The sequence below is a fragment of the Podarcis melisellensis genome (assembly GCF_964234715.1).
Source record: "Podarcis melisellensis genome assembly, chromosome: Z".
Lineage (NCBI taxonomy): Eukaryota > Metazoa > Chordata > Lepidosauria > Squamata > Lacertidae > Podarcis > Podarcis melisellensis.
The window spans coordinates 41372065-41388924 of NC_138547.1; the positions used below are offsets into that span (position 1 = coordinate 41372065).

The 16860-nt window shown below is 40.9% G+C and overlaps 1 protein-coding gene across 4 annotated transcripts in view; it reads right to left on the reverse strand.

The window, feature by feature from the left end:
• MTMR1 (myotubularin related protein 1) overlaps positions 1–16860 on the reverse strand; it is a 51567-nt gene that overhangs the window by 17558 nt on the left and 17149 nt on the right. For all 4 annotated transcript variants that reach the window (XM_081897619.1, XM_081897617.1, XM_081897618.1 and 1 more), the window contains 8 exons: positions 16783–16858; positions 13763–13857; positions 13432–13539; positions 13024–13122; positions 12164–12247; positions 11135–11284; positions 9404–9592; positions 8359–8544 (listed from right to left, as the gene is read on the reverse strand). In XM_081897619.1, coding sequence (XP_081753745.1) covers positions 8359–8544; positions 9404–9592; positions 11135–11284; positions 12164–12247; positions 13024–13122; positions 13432–13539; positions 13763–13857; positions 16783–16858 — 987 coding nt within the window. The remainder of the gene's footprint in view (positions 1–8358; positions 8545–9403; positions 9593–11134; positions 11285–12163; positions 12248–13023; positions 13123–13431; positions 13540–13762; positions 13858–16782; positions 16859–16860) is intronic.

The window sequence follows — 16860 nt, forward strand, 5'->3', positions numbered from 1 at the left end:
ATCTCCCCTCCCTTTTGAAGCTACTTAAATCAACTTTTAACTCCCCCCTTGCAAAGCCCTTAAAACTGTGGGCTGGATAAAGTAGCCCTATTTATTTCTGATTCCGAGCATGGTATGTACAAGACAATGTTGCAAGGAATTGGGGATTTCACCCACACAACCTGTAACAACCCCCCCAAAGAAAAAACAGGCCAAGATTTCAACCTACTTTCAACCCAAGGCTGATGAAGCAAATAATCCAGGAAACCTTCCTTCTCATGAGTGGTCTGTTGACCACACCTGGATTGGAAGGGAGGAAAAAACTAATGACGAACGTGAAGGAGTGGACCTGGCAACCGAACTAAAACAAGCTGAGCTAGCCAAAGAGGGACCTGAAGCAAGTCTAGATCAGGAGCTACTCCTGGAAAACCTAGAAGCCAGGTTAAACGAGCCTCCCCTACCCTCCCTATCAGGAGAGAAATTAAGGCACCCTCCCCCAACTGAGACAGACAAATGGCCAAACAGCCCAAGGTTACAGCACCCGGACAACTTTATCTTCTACCTGTCAGGGATGTATGAAGAGTTACTCAAAATCCATTCTACACAGATAAGCAAAGAACTTGAGCCAATTAAAAATTTCCTTTTGGAAAGCTTGAACCTGCTTACCACCCTAACTGAATTAATTAAGGCCGTGAGGTCGCTTTCCCTCACATGAAATCTAGTAATAGGACTAATGGAGATGAAACCAAGCCAGGATTCAATTACAAAAAAACAAACAGAAACAATTCAGTGCAGGAGGGAGGGTCCCTTGCTCCCAGGAAACTGGTCTTAAAGAGAAAATGCCCAATGCAAAAAAAGAAAAAGACCAAAAACATCAAATTGGGAGGCCAAAAGGAACAGTGACCCACTGTACTAAAAAAATGAATTTCCAAAAGCTCTTTAAGCTGCTGGAGAATATAACAACAAAGAACTCAGCTTCTACAACCCAAAAGAAAATCACAAACTCATGTGCACCGATAAAGCACTGAGGAAAAGCCCCACGCCCTAGCAGAACACACACCGCCCTCTCAGCTCCCAAGCAATCAACCCTTCTCATGGCGTCACAAGGAAATCCCGTCCATCCTAACATAACAAAAAAGGTTCAGGACAAAACAACACAGATTCGCTGGAAGCTAACGTTAAATAATCACAAACTTGCCTTCACAACTCTACCCACAAATAGAGGTCACCCATCGTATGCTCAAAGAAAAGTAAATATTCCTGAAAAAATCAGCATAGTCACCAGGGTCCTTGTGAGAGCAAAAAAACATCACCAATGTAAAATTCCTCCCACATCATACGGCCCAAAATAGGGCTGTAGTGACTTTTAAAGACGGGTTCTCAACTAAACGGACCCTTTCACATAAAGACAATTCCCTGAGGGCTGGCTTGCTTGTGCACCGTTTTTTCGAAAATATTGAAGACATTTTACCGCTTCTAGGAGCATATAGGCCAGCCAGACCAAAAACCAAAACCAGAACTGCAGAATCCAACAGCTCCGGAAACGTTAAGCTGCCCCACCCAGAGGCTGTCAATCTCAAACAGTCGGGCAGGCAGCACAAACCTCACCCTCATCAAACAAGTTAGAAAAGGATTTCTCCTCGAAGGATGAGCAACTCCTAACAACCTACCTCGAGCAGATCCAACTTTCCCAGGATGCACTAATTGAAAGACTGTTGACCATAAGGAAGTTCCTATCACTTCTAGCCCCGCCTCCCCCCATGGAATTTAATTACATCAATTGCAAATCAAAGCCTTTAACCAATGAGGAATGGACAACTTGACGATATCTGTCTCCAAAAGAAACAGGCTCTTCTACACCCCCTCCAATAGCCCAATCCAAAACGCAACAAGTCGAACTAGTGGTGCCAGCGCCGGGAATCGGCTCAATCTTCGTGGACTGCCTGGGCATCCTAGAAGCTATTCATGCAGAGGAATGAAATAAAGTCTTGGCGGGTGGCTGCCCAGACAGACAAATTAATACCCCTAAATTAGTCTTTCCCCCAAAAGGCTCCCCCATTTCTCCGCATCTTGGCTCAATCAACTCAAAGGACCTGAGTGGCAGAAAACAGCTGTGAGTGCCTGGTAGCTAAAAACCCAAGAATCAACTACTGCCCTAAACATCCTCTCCTGGAATATAGCCGGCTGGTCCAGATGCCTCTCCCATTCTACAGACATTCCCTTCTACTGCCAAAACTTTAATATCATCGCCCTACAAGAGACATGGGCGGCTGAAAACCCATCATTGGATACTATACATATGCAGTTAGAGCGGTCACAGGCAGAGGACCAGGGAGGCTCAAAGGGGGGTTATGCATCCTGATCTTACTATGCCTAAACACCACCTGTAAGGAGCTGCCCCCCCCCCCAGATCATCTAGCAATGGCCCTACTCATATCCTGGGGAAACTGCAGTTTACTAATTATTAACGTTTATATTCCCCCAACTAGCAAAAAAAACGGCATTGAGGGCAACTGGAATAGACTGGATTCTTATGTCAGGTTATTGCTAGCAGCTTATCCAGCAAAGGTCCTGCTAGTGGGTGACCTAAATGCAAGGTTAGGGCCTGATGACCCCAGTTTAGAAACTAAATACAGTGGTACTTTGGGTTAAGTACTTAATTCATTCCAGAGGTCCGTACTTAACCTGAAACTGTTCTTAACCTGAAGCACCACTTTAGCTAATGGGGCCTGCTGCGCTGCCGCTGCACGATTTCTGTTCTCATCCTGAAGCAAAGTTCTTAACCTGAAGCACTATTTCTGGGTTAGTGGAGTCTGTAACCTGAAGCGTATGTAACCCGAGGTACCACTGTACAGGCATAAAATAGGGTACCCTGATGCCTCTGGCCAGGAGGCTTTCCAACTACCAAGGCAGTCAAAGGACCAACATTCAAATTTTGCCAGAGCCTGCCTCCTCAAATTCTCTCGGCAGCTAAATTTTCATATCCTAAATGGTTGCACCAGGGGCAATATCCCCAGGGAATATACATTTATGTCTGGGGCAAAAACCAGCACAATTGACTACATGTTGGCTGATAGCAAATTGCTAACAAAAATAGTGAATTTGAAAGTGCTCCCATTCATAGAGGGGGACCATTTCCCTTTGCACCTGCCGGTGTCTCCTAAAAACAAGTCACCCTTCCTGAGAACAGTATACCCTGCAGAGATCACTGAATTACAGTGACCTGGCTGCCAAGTCAAATGGACCCCCGCACTTGACTCCAAACTGAAGGAGATTCTAACCTCTGAAAAACACCGTACAATTTTAAATGGCTCTGGGAATAATCCTAGGCTTGAGGACTCAATTTCCAAGTATGAGAGCCTGCTCCAGCAATTAAAACCCCATCTTTTTAATACCACAGAGAAAAGGCCAACTAAACCAATAACATCAAATAAACCCTGGTTTGATCACACCTGTTTTGAGGCCAAGAGAGCCCTGCAAAATGCTTACAAAACCGCCCTGACAGCCAAAAATTCTGCCAGACAGGAAGCCTATCTTGCTGTCCCTAAAAAAGAGTACAAAGACCTAATAATCCACCAAAAGAACGCCTATACCAGAAAATGTTGGCTGGAATTAATTAGTGCGGCAAAAGCAAAAGATCAGACACTATTCTGGAAACTGGTAGCTTCTGGCACCCATAAGGCTATTTCCCCCCTTAACCTCACAAATTCCCCCTAGCCTTTGCGTCTCATTCTTCCAATCTTTGTATGAGGATGATGAACCTATGTTACAGAATTATAATATAGAACAATTGGCTAAATGGCCACCAGTTTCAGTAACTGAAGTGAAATAATATAAAAACCAATTGAAAATGGCCAAAGCCCCAGGCCTGGACGGCATTACGCCAGAAATGATAAAAGCACAGGCGGATTGGTGGGCACCTCTCTTAGCCATCCTCTTTACTTACATAGATGACACTGGCCGCATCCCAAGGGAATGGGGAACAGCCATAATAGTCCCATTCTATAAAAAGGGCAACAGAGGAGACCCAGTGAATTATAAGCAAATTAGCTTATTAAGTGTGATGAGTAAACTCTACTCAAAGCACCTCCTTAATAAGTTTACAGAATGGCTAGAGAATGAAGATATCCTGGCAATAGAACAAGTGGGATTTAGACCTGGAAGGTCCACAACAGATCACTGTCTAATGTTACAACATCTCATTGACATATACAAATCAGAAGGGCAGGCCTCACTATATGCCACCTTCACTGATCTAAAAGCAGCCTTCGATACAGTCTCCAGAACCAGACTCTGGGATAGACTCCAGGGTACCACTATACAGTGGTACCTCAGGTTAAGAACTTAATTCGTTCTGGAGGTCTGTTCTTAACCTGAAACTGTTCTTAACATGAAGCACCACTTTAGCTGAAGCATATGTAACCCGAGGTACCACTGTAGATAGAAGGCTTCTGTTCTTAATTCAGGCACTGCATGCAAACACGGCTCTTAGAGTCAGGTGTATCCGCCTAGGACACCTAAGAGACCCCATTAAAACCTTCAAAGGAATCAGGCAAGGGTGCTATTCAATTTTTATTTAAATAATTTAGTATCTGCACTCAATGACTTAGAAACTCCACCCTCCGAAGCTCACAAATCGGCATATTTCGGTTCTGTTATATGCCGATGATGTAGTAATTTTATCCAGAACCCCCACTGGACTCAAAAGAGCTCTAAGAAAGCTCGCAGCATACTGTGAAACTGAATGTCTCAAAATTAACTATCAAAAGACCAAGATACTCACTTTTGGGGGAAAACCAAAGCTCAGAAGCTGGGAACTTCAAGGCCATAAATTAGAACAAGTCACAAATTATAAGTATCTAGGAATGGTGGTACAGGCTTCAGGAACCAACAGGCTTCACATAAACTCCATCGGGAGCTCAGCGGGAAAAACCGTAAACTGTATTCTTAATTTTTTTATACAAGGCCAAAACATTGGCACAGCTCCTTTAAGGATCCTTTCTGGGCCCGCCTTCCTCTGCTTTCTCCCTCTTGAAAGAGTTCAATCCAAACTCCTTAGAGCTTTCCTACAAGTCCCCAGATGTGTTTCAAACGCATGGGTTAGACTAGAAATGGGGATGATGAGTGGAGGCTTATATCTGCCTAACATCAATCTACAACTGACATTGACATTGAATCTGCTCCCCCGATGAATAGCCTCACTGAACCTTTGTGATCAGTTCCAGTCAGGCTGGCAGACAGCAGTCCTGAACACCCTTCAGAAACTGGGTTTTGCCCCTCAAGCTCTTCTAGGTCTGGGGTTGGGCCAGGCAAAAGCTCTGGTCAGGCAAACAATCATAGACACCGAGAGACAACAAGACTGCTCAAGGTGCCCCGACTATAAAATTGGAGAAATTGAGAGATATATAGCCACACCGGCAGCATATCTCTTCTTTCTCGTATCCAAAAATGCAAGAAGAGCTTTTACACTCGCCAGAAGCTCGGCTCTGTCCTCACCAGTCCTAGAAGGATCCTTTTAAAAAGTCCCATATGCTTTGCGCCTGTTCATTGGGGGATATAGGAAGCCCAGAGCACTTGTTCTTTATATGTCCCTTTTATGAAGAGGCACATAGTGAGACCATTGATCCCCTGCTGGTGAGGCTTGCTGACCTCCCGGAAAAGCAAAAATTCGACCTTTTCCTGTTAGGCAAAGATCATAAGATGACCTGGATGGTCGCCAGAGTCTGTGTACAGATCTGTAGGCGCAGACCATCCCCTGACTCAAAGTAGTTCGTTAAGAAAATCCCCAAACTTGGTTCCATGGGTGACTCTGGGTCATCTCTCTGCGGTAGCTTATCTTAAAGTTTTAAGAGTCTATACGCTTACCGCATTTATAAATTTTAAATTTATTGTTGCACATTGTTTTAAATGTTTGTTTTCCTTCTGGGATTGTAACCCCAAGTGTGTTTTATAAGCTGGCCTCCAACCGTAATAAATTATCTATCTATCTATCTATCTATCTATCTATCTATCTATCTATCTATCTGGGTTAACGGAGTCTTGTAACCTGAAGCGTCTGTAACCTGAAGAGTCTGTAACCCGAGGTACCACTGTACACCACTTGATTGTAAAAAAAGAAAAAAAAGCCTAAAAGCAGATTACAAAAGATAAAACAGTAAAATCAAGAAAAAATTACAACCCTGCTTTAAAACATAAAAAAGTTAAAATACTAAAACATTAAAATTACCTCAGCTTTCTGAGCACCTGGGTAGGCTTGTCTGAATAGGAATGTTTTTAGCAGGTGTCAAAAAGAGTACAAGGAATGCACCTGCTTGATATCAATAGGAAGGAGTTCCAAAGTGCAAGTGATGCCACACTAGACAATTGAATCCTTACAAATGTGGAACAGTTATTATATGCCACCTGAAATAGTACCAATTTTGCTAATTGAAGTGGTTGAGTGGGCACTTTTAAGGTAAGGTGATCTTGTAGGTAAACTTTGCAGTGCTCTGGTTTTCAAATGATTTTCAGAACCCGAACATCTGAAGTGGCTTCAAGAAGCAACTAATCAGAAGCCGTGCCACGGTTGTCGAATGTTTCGGAAGTCTAACAGTCTTCCAGAACTGATTATGTTCGACAACCAAGGTTTGACTGTGTAAGAATTGAAAGCACCATTATACAATGTAAGCTGATCCCCACAAAAAAGTCTTTTAAAATCAGCAAAGCTAATATTTAGACAGGGCAAACTTCACATTCTGCCCATTAGATTTGGAAATTTAATTAACAATTTCAGTTCTCTATAAAGCAATAACATGGAGTTGCCATCTTTCTCTTTACAAAACTACCATTTGCTGAATTTTCTGATGTCAATAAATTCTGTTAGCAGCTTGTTATTAAGACTATCAAGACACTAATAAATATTCTGTTCTATCTTCCTATGCCATGAAATGCTTGGGGTTAAGAAACACCATCTACAAAACCTTTTCAAAATCAATAAACTGGATAAAAAAACAAAAAACAAAAACACTAGATAACAAACTAAAAGGAAGCCCATTTCCAATGAAGTCAGTGTTTATCTCTATTTGCATCTGTGCTTTGATCCATAGACAATATACAAACTAAACCATGACACTGCATGTCTTAGCTAGAAAGCCATGAAGGTATGCAGTGTTTGCAAATAAGGCACTTCTGGTAGTTAGCCAAGCAGAATTGTAGTTCCCGTGGCAGTTTGCCAGAGAGAGGCTGGCAGAGGATTTGTCTAGATGTGTGTGTGCCCATATTCTGTGTTATGAAGAAACAGAGCCATGTTCAAGAGTGAAAATGATCCCTGGTAATTCCTACCTAAATATGAGGACTGGTGAAGCAGAGTGAGACTGAGGTGTCAATCGGTGCATTCACATCTCTTATCTGCTATGAAGTCACTAGATGACTTTTGGCAAGCTATCATCGCTCAGTTTTGGTCCTGCAAGTGCAATATGGAGAAAATAATACTGAGCTATTTTATAAGATTGTTGTAGGAACTACACTAACATTTATGAAACACCCAACTGTCTAAAAGAGCTGTGCAAACTCTAAATGTGGTGATGCTTCTAACTGCAATTAAGTCAGCCGTTCATGGCTAAACTTAATTCTCTCCTCTTAGGCAAAGATCACGAGACGACCTGGCTGGTAGCCAGATTCTGCACCCAGATTTGTAGGCACAGATCATCCTCTAGAAAAAAATAACTTACTAGGGAAAAGACACCCTTTGGGGCGCCTCAGGAACAATTTTTATGGTAGCCCAAATCTCAGTTGTATGGGTGTATGTATATATCTCAATTTTAACTCATGAACCATTGCTGCAATTGGCTCCAATTGTATATTTTATCTTTATGAACGCTGTCATTATTGTGTTATGCGAGCTGGTCTTTGACCATAGTAAATCTACATGGCTTTGTAATTTTGTCCAGGGCAGGGAGGGGGCAGGCAGGTGTTATTTGTTATCCTATTGCCAAGGCCAAGAATCCCAAAACTTGAGCTGAATTAGGGGCAGGGTAAGTAGCCGTCAGTTCCTCTGTCCTACAGCAGAAAGGCTTAGCCCATACCTAGTCAAACTGTAAACAATTTTATTCAAACATGTTTATAAAGCTGCCCTGAAGAGTTAAATGGGTTACAAATGTTTTAAACAGTGTTAAGTAGATAAAAAAATAAATAAGGATTGCTTCTACTGGAGTCTATAATACACACTAACAACATACAGCAGTAGTTTTATATAATCTGAAAAACCCAGATTCTGAAGAATTAAGGCATTTCTCCTTTTCAGATTATATAGAGAAGTGACAAAAGAATAACACATGGAGAAAGATTTTAACATTTTAAAGCAAAAAAACCCACAATTTATATTTTCAACAAGTAAATTACCCGTATGTATTCCAGCCAGTGTGTACTCTCCACATTGGACAGCCATCGAGATTCATCAATTGTAGGGTAAACGATTTCCTTCAGTTTACGCAGTGATTCTCTCATTACATGGATGTTTGGAATTTCCAAGAAAACCAACTCCACATTTGGGTAGGCACTTTCACTTTCATAGCCGCCACCTTTCGTCTGAAAATACATTTTAAGTAATTTAAATGTATCTTTAAGATTTAAGATTTCTTGAATGGCCACCAGGGAGAGAAAGCTAGCTGGCAAGAATGAAGGAAAGGGCTCTCTCAACCGTGGCCTCACACTTACAGAATTCTATTTCAAGGGAGATGTGCATGGCCCCTTCTTTATGGGCCTTTATTTACTTCTTTAAATATTTATGTACCACTATATCATAAAAAAGAAAAATACCAAAGAAGTTTGCAGCAATAATACATAAAATAAAAACCACATAAAAGATTAAAAACAGGTATCAAATACTCATTATGGAAATAAGTATTCTTAAATTGCCTGCATTGGCCTGGCAAAATAGAAAGGTATTGGTGGGATTTAAGACAGATATCTGTTTCAAATTGGTTTTTCTTAAGATATTATGGTTATGCTGGCATAAACCAGGGCTGAAATAGCATTAAAATGTTTTAGTTAGCTCTAATGGTATTTTAATTTATTATTATTATTATTACTGCTATTATTGCTCATTCTTATGAATTATGATTGTTGTATTAATATTGGTATTCAAATTTTAAATATATTTTTCATGTTTGTATCTTTGATCATGTATGTTGTATTTTATCTTTTATGGAAGATGCCCTGTGAGAGTTTAGTGCTAAAAGATTGGCCTTAAAATATTTTAGATAAAAAAGGTAATTTCAACATTTTAAAATTTAAGTATTTCAGAGCGAAATTGAACTAAGTCATACTCAGAGTAGACCCACTTAAGTCCATTAATTTCAGTTGCCCTACTCCAAAGTGTGACTTGGCTGGATGTTACCCTGAATTTTAAATAAATGTATATGTTTTCCCCTTATGCTAGTTCTACCTTATTCGTATCTGCAACACTGTTCTGTCTAGCATCAAAGATGAAGAGCTTATGGGACTGAGCATTGGCATCCATAATCGTCTGCAAATATTTCTCATCTTCTTTGCATCGCTTGTCATTTGGGCCCACTAGAGGTTGGCTGCAACGTGTGATGGTGGCCTGGCTTTCAGGGTGGATCCAGGATAACACCTAGGTTAAGGGGAAAATATATATACAGTACACCAATGTATATGCAGTAGTTACAACTGCAGAAGCCATATTAGCAACGGATGTAACGTCATAAGAAGACAGAGAATAAAGGTACTGGTTAAAAAATCAAAAATCACACATATTTTTTTACATGGCCATCAAAACTAATAATCCAGTTCAGCATGAAGTTTCCTGACAACAGCAAACCACCTTTGGAACTGATAGTACTTTCAAAAGTGTTTTTGCAATACAGTATAGCAACTGGGGGCTTGCCTGCTGTTTGATTCCCCCTTCCCCAAGACACACACAATTCTCTCAAGGGAACTTAATGGCTAGGCACGGGCGCAGTGGTGTCACAAGGTGTGTGGGGGGGGTTCACCCCGGGTGCCATGTCTGGAGGGGTGACAAGAAGGGGTGCTTGCCCCATGGTGCAGTGGCGTGAGCGGCCATCGCGCAGCTGCAGCCACATGTGGAAGATCCTCCGTTCGTGGCTGCACCGTCCGTACGGTGCTGGGGCTGCGGCAAATCACTATGTACAACACATGTGTGGTGTCACACGCATGCGCTGTACATAGCGGTTTGCCGCCAGCACTGCCTGAGCGCCATACGAACAGCAGTAGGACCCCTCCATCACTGCTACAGCCGCAAGTGGAGGATCCCTCCACTGCCACTGCAGCCGCAAGCACAGAATCCTGCCACCATCTGTACAGTACTCAGGTGGCGCCAGCGGCAAATCACTATGTACAACACATGCGTGGTGCCACATGCATGCGCTGTATGTAGCGATGCTGCACATGCGCCCTACATAGCGATGCAACGTGTGTGCAGCTGGCAGATTGCCCCACCCCGGGTGTTGGTTAGCCTTCGATTGTCCCTGCATGGGCGTAAGGGTAGCCTGGTCCCAAGTTATTTAAGGGTTTGTAAACAATCAACACTACCATGCACCTTATCCAGGAGCAGAGAGGCAGCCAATGGACCTACTTCAACTAAAGCATAGTATGTTGAATGATATACCTCACAGATGTATTTTGCACTAACTTCCAGACTAATCTTGAGGACAACCCCACAGAGTGAATTGCAATAATCAAGTCTTGAAGTTACCAGTGAATGGGACCATGGAGTGGATCATTAACCCCCTACAAACTTATTTCCCATACCATTACTGCTTATTGTCTAAACACAGAAGGACAATCTTCAGAAAATGGCGTTTCACAATAGGAATAATTTTGATTTCTGTTACTCCCAATTCTGACATCAAATATTATTCTTCGCACAAGCTGCTGAAGTGCAGTCCAACTGATTTTTGAACCTATGAAGTAGATTTTATGCGATCTTCCCACCACATTTTGCACAGACAGAATATAAGTGCCTTTTTACACTTGGGTACCCATCTTAGGACTGTTTCTTGTTTCCCTTTTTAGTTCACATATTCTTCCTTCCAATAGAGAATTGAGCAACTAGTTTTGGAGCTCTCAGATTAGGTGTCAAGCTGCATCATAACCCATACACCAGCAATTGTTCTAACTCAGGACTTTTACTTACTGGAACTCTGCCTTTTGCCCGAAATGCTGCTACTCTGGAGAGATCATCATCTTTTACACTAGCTGGCACAACAAGAACAGCAGGGTATGTGTCACAGAATTCATATGTGCTGTTGATTTTGGATATTTTCCAACTCTCGTTGGGTAAGCCCTGCATAGAAGCAAAACAATGTTTTAAGAAGTCAAGGTTTACCCATCTGATTTCAGGGTCCCCCAAAATTAAACCTAAAACATTTAATTAAACCTAAAACATTACAATTATATTGTAACTCATTTTTATTTTTATTTTACAAAGCTTCTGAAAGTTATAGAAAACCAGTATTAGTCCTGAATGCATGAGTAGATCTTCATTCAAAGTCTGAATGGGGCAGAGCTCTGCTGCATCTCCACAAACTACTTGCTTGCTGCAAATGGACATATAATAGCTAAAGGGAAATTTAAACACAATCCTGGCATATTGGTTTGTTATGTAAAAGGAGGTGCCAGAATTTGCTTATTTTCCTCTTTCCTTTTTTGATCATGTAGCTGTACCTTCACCTTTACCTACTGTATATAGTAACTCACACTAAATACATTAACAGACAGGCAATATGTAAATACAGTAAATAAGAACAAGGTGACATGCACTCCCCCCCCCCCACTAACTGCTCTCATGGCCAGGGCCTATAAGCGTATAAAGGTGAACACAAATATTGATTCACAATTAGCAGGAGGAGTAAGCATGAGTCTACACACCTTGTGGCACACCACAGAGGACATGCAGTGTGAGGTCATGCAGGAAGTGGATGCATTACTGGATGTGGGGCATTAACATGTGTAGTTCCACTCTCTAGTCCAACTATTATGTCCAGGAAAACAATGGAGAAAATGGCATGGTTCTTAACTTTTCAGTGTCCATCTAGCATCAGCAATGTGCCGACAAATTTTTAAGTACTTGACTTAGTCTTTTAGATCTTCCACAAATGGATATTCAGGCAAAATAGAAAACAATGCAAATTATTTTTTAAAAGTGAAAATTGTCATTACCTACCTGCCTCTTGTATTCTGCCATTGGATCATAAACTTTCCAGCCATTAACAGGAAATTTCTCTTTATAGGTGAATGCAAAGAGTGGCTAAATGCAGTGAAACAAAAGCATACATTACTACTATTTAATTACACTATTTCTCTCTTCATTTCTTAAGAGTTCAGAAGAGCATTTTACACTGAGATTAAAACTCAGTAAAAACATTCTTCATAAATATCTTAATTTCATCAACTCTGCCAAGTGCATGTTGCTAGCAACAATAGAGAACAATGAAACATTCACTTCCACACAATGGAGTATGCCTCCAGGGGTGAAACCAAACCACTGGAGAATCACAGTGCCTGCAGTGGCTATGATCTCTCCAAGGTGCAAAGCCTGGGCAGTGTGTATGGAGGTCAAGGGTTGCCCAGATGACAAGGCCCCCCTCTCAACCTCACTGATGTACTCCAGAGAAAAGCAGAGGAATACGTTTGGCACCAGTTTGGCTGTAGGAGTTGCTGGAAGGAGGCATACAAGATGCCATCCAACCATCTTAGGGACTCCACTCTGGATTTGTGTGGGGGTTACTCCTTTTAATTTTCTTCTCTCAAAGATGCCCCACAAGGTGGTGGGTATGGATTTAGACCCACCAAAATTAATGAACATGACAAAGTTAGGTCTATTAATTTCAACGGGTCTACTCTGAGTAAAACTTACTTGAATACTGATGTAAGTTCTTTTAACTACACTACTAAGAAGAGTGAGAATCATATTGATTTTTTAAATTCTTAAGCACCACAAGACTATATTTAGATTCCTCCCACTATATAGTTTGAAGAATGAACCAATGTTGAGGGTATAGAACTCCTAATTGTAATACTTACAAGCCCATGAGAAAGAGGAAATGCTCGGTTAATAAGGTTTTGAAAAATCTCCAGTCTATGTTCTTCCTGTTTATAGGCAAGCCGCAAGTTTCTCATATCCTGTGAAAAGATATCTTAAGGTTTGGTATGTTAAGTGAAAAATTACAGCAGTTACAAACATTATTCAAAATATTTTTTTGCACTGAATAGTGGTACTAAGGAACCTCCTCTTTTAATCCAGGTTTATCTGAAAATTAATAAAAACCTGTTCTAAACTTTAGGTCTTAGGACCAGTTACACCAGTGCATTCACAACAGCCATAAGAAATAAGCAAGTAACAGCGTCTTATATATCTAAGATATATCACTGGGATTCCACAATGAAATTAAAGCACAATTTAAGTACACTTCTGCAAAATTAAACTGATACCTTGCAAACAATTTCTATTCCACAAGAGTTGTCTCCATGGCTCTGCACTCCAATCTTTTCAACTCTGGCCATCACTCCAAGAGGCACATCAAGAACAAAATGTGGATCCTGAAATTTGAAGAAAAAGTAAACACCACGTTTCTTTATTGCAGGTGTGAGGAAATATGTAATATTCTGTTTGAGATAAAAATATACAATTATATTAGGCCACATAAAGCTGAAACAGTACTTTATGCTTAGTTTATACATGTGTCAGTTTCTGAAAAGGAAAGCACAGGAATAAGGCTATAGCAGAAAGATGCATGACGTGTAATAAGAAAAAAGGGCTCACCCTCTCAACATTCTTGAAATACATTTTGAAATCTGTCACTGATAGTGTACCACTGATGGCTCCAATAAATGGGCAGATATACATGACGTCTTTAGCTGGAAAAAATAAGATACTTTATTAGTACTAAAAATCGAACTATAGGATTATTTTTATTATGTATGAACACAGGCAAAATACCTGGTGCAAAAAACTTCTACTAATAAATGCCTTTTTGAGGCTGGAATTTACACATGGAATGAAGTGAGTTTATACAGCCAATTATTTCAGTTTTTTTAAAATAATGCCTATTTCATAGCACTTCAAAAGTAGGCATTTTCATAACTGAAAAAATAAAAATAAACAAAGGCCTAGCAAGTTATGGGTCACCTGTAAAATACTTGATGATTACAAAAAATAAGAATACCATCTAGGACATTAAAAATGCTTTTAAGGACACAATTTTTATTTTAAATTGATAGTTTTGTACAGTCATCTACATTTTCAGTAATAAACGCCACTGCACAATCCTACTTTGAGGGTGCCTTACAGTGCAATCCTGAATAGGTATACTCAGAAGGCTTCTGATTGCAATGGAACTTACTCCCACTTAAGAATATACAGAATTGCAGTCCCACTGTCTGCCATAGTGTGCATACTTCTCTACTAATATCTTCAGAATCCAGAACTTTGGAAGCTAAAATCAGAACTACAGTGGTACCTCAGGTGACAGACACTTCAGGTTACATGTTTTCAGGTTGGGCACCGGGCCGAACCCGGAAGTACCGGAACAGGCTACTTCCGGGTTTCGGCACTCGCGCATGCGCAGAAACGCTAAATCGCACTTTACGCCATGTGCAGAAGCGCCAAATTGCAACTCGCATGTACACAGACACGGCGCTGCAGGTTGCGAACACTGCGGGTTGCAAACATGCCTCCCGCACAGATCACGTTTGCAACCTGGGGTTCCACTGTAGAAGGCGGTAGCAGAGAAGAACTGGGTACACTGTGGACAAACAATGTCATAAATTTCAAAATGACCAACACATAAGCTTGGCAAATCAAACATGACATTTAACAGAACCTTTATAACTACATCTCATTCACTGAAAGCCGAACTTATGGCAACTGAGGGAACCATTCTATTCCTCCCAACAATGACAACGACATTTAGAAGCAGATCTGAAAGTTCTGTGAATTAGTCACATGGAAGAACTTATCTTGCAGGCAAATGAGCAGACATCAAATCTGGCTTTCCACTTCACAGCCCAGATACAGATTCAAGACAGCACCTTATGAATAAAATATGACCTAACAATTTCATTTTGCACTAAGGCAATACCAAGAGTTATGCTAAAAAGGTTCTGTGATACATGGTGGCAAAACATACGATTACGCACTCTCCACTCCCCCTAGCAGTGAGAAGTCCAGGGTCAAAGCCGAGGTTTAGTTTTCTTTGGGTGAGCCCAGCCACCACAGTTTTATTGTTTTCATAATATTTACTTTATTTTCGGATCCCTTTCTCTTCAGCCAGGCCAGAACGGCAGAAGGTTGGAGGACACAGAGGCACAGATTACACCATCCCTCCTCCACCAGCCCACTTCGTAGAAGGCATTTTCCACCCCCACCCCCATCTTGCTGCAAGGTTAGCAACCTGCGCTTCATGTTGGAAATGATGGAGAAAGAATCTTCTGTTGCCAGCATGAAAATTCAGGCTAAGAAAAAACATTGCAACTAATAACTTTTGTGGGCTTATCTACACGGCAGGTAAGATATTCTTGGAAGCAAGCAAGCAGAAAAATGGGCATGCATTGATTCCACACCAGAGTCCCTAAATTGCATCCAAGGCTGCTTCCGTGTACTCTCTGCCTTATCAGTCTCTAAAGCCAAGACCTGTCAAATGTTCCCCCTCTAAATATGTCACTTTTAAGTACTGAAATCCTCGGCAGCCTGTAAGATAGGTATCTAAAGGACTGCTTTCTCTAAACAAAACCTGCACATCAATTAAGTTCTACCTTAGAGATCCTTCTGTGAGAGCCTCTGCCTTCAAATGCTAGACAGAGGGCTATCAAAATGAGTGTTTTTCCCACAAGTAGTTCCCAAAGTATTGAACTCCATTCCCAGCTATGTTTGCCTGCAATCTTCTCTGTTGCTTTACTGTTCCTTGCTTTTTATTATATTTTATTCTAATTTTTCTATTGCTTTGGGACTAGTTTGGAGGGTAAAATACTTTAAATCAAATAAATAATGTACAGAGTGCTGTGAGCATTCAGAGCAAATCACATACTCACACATATACCCCTACTGCACATGGGGGAGAAGATACAGTGGTCTGAGTATGATCATGAACATAATGTCAAGTTATGGTTTGTATTAAAAGTGAAGGAGCAAATTGCAATGAAATTAATGAAGGGAGGTAGGCAGCATGGAAGCCTGAGGCATCTTGCTTCGATAGTTTAGAAAGTTTATAGGATCATGAAAATTATGTGTGAACCAATCCAATCCTTAGGAACACTCCAAACTTTTATTCCAAAGAAGGGGAGTGTTGAGGGGGAGAATATGTTGTATGCCATCCAATCTAGACCACTAGCATTCTACTCCAAAGGGCTGTGATATTATCACAATGGAAAAAATAAAACTTGACGAAAAAGCACTTGAAGCTGCATAGAAAAATTGAGTACCCAAGTACTTGGCACAGCAGTCTCACAGCTACTAATTTCTGAGCTAATTTATAGTTTATTAAAATTATTCTCAGATATGCTTGCCTTTTGTGCTTAGCATCTCCTATGGCCTAACTCAGGTATAAAGGCCGAAATAAATAAATAAATTGTCCAGTAGCACCTTAGAGACCAACTAAGTTTGTTCTGGGTATAAACTTTCGTGTGCATGCACACTTCTTCAGATACCAGGTATAAAGGATTAAGGATCCAGAATAAAAACTGATCAGTGTAATAATTCTGAAATATATAAAACCAAATGAGTAGCTTTCATTTTGTGTTTGGCCACAAACAACAATGTTCTCAGCCACTCAGTACTCCACTTACCAATAGCTTTAATTGATTCTCCAGGAAAAAGTGGAGCCTCTTCCATCTGGGCGAGCTTGTTTCCATCCCTCAGTGCCT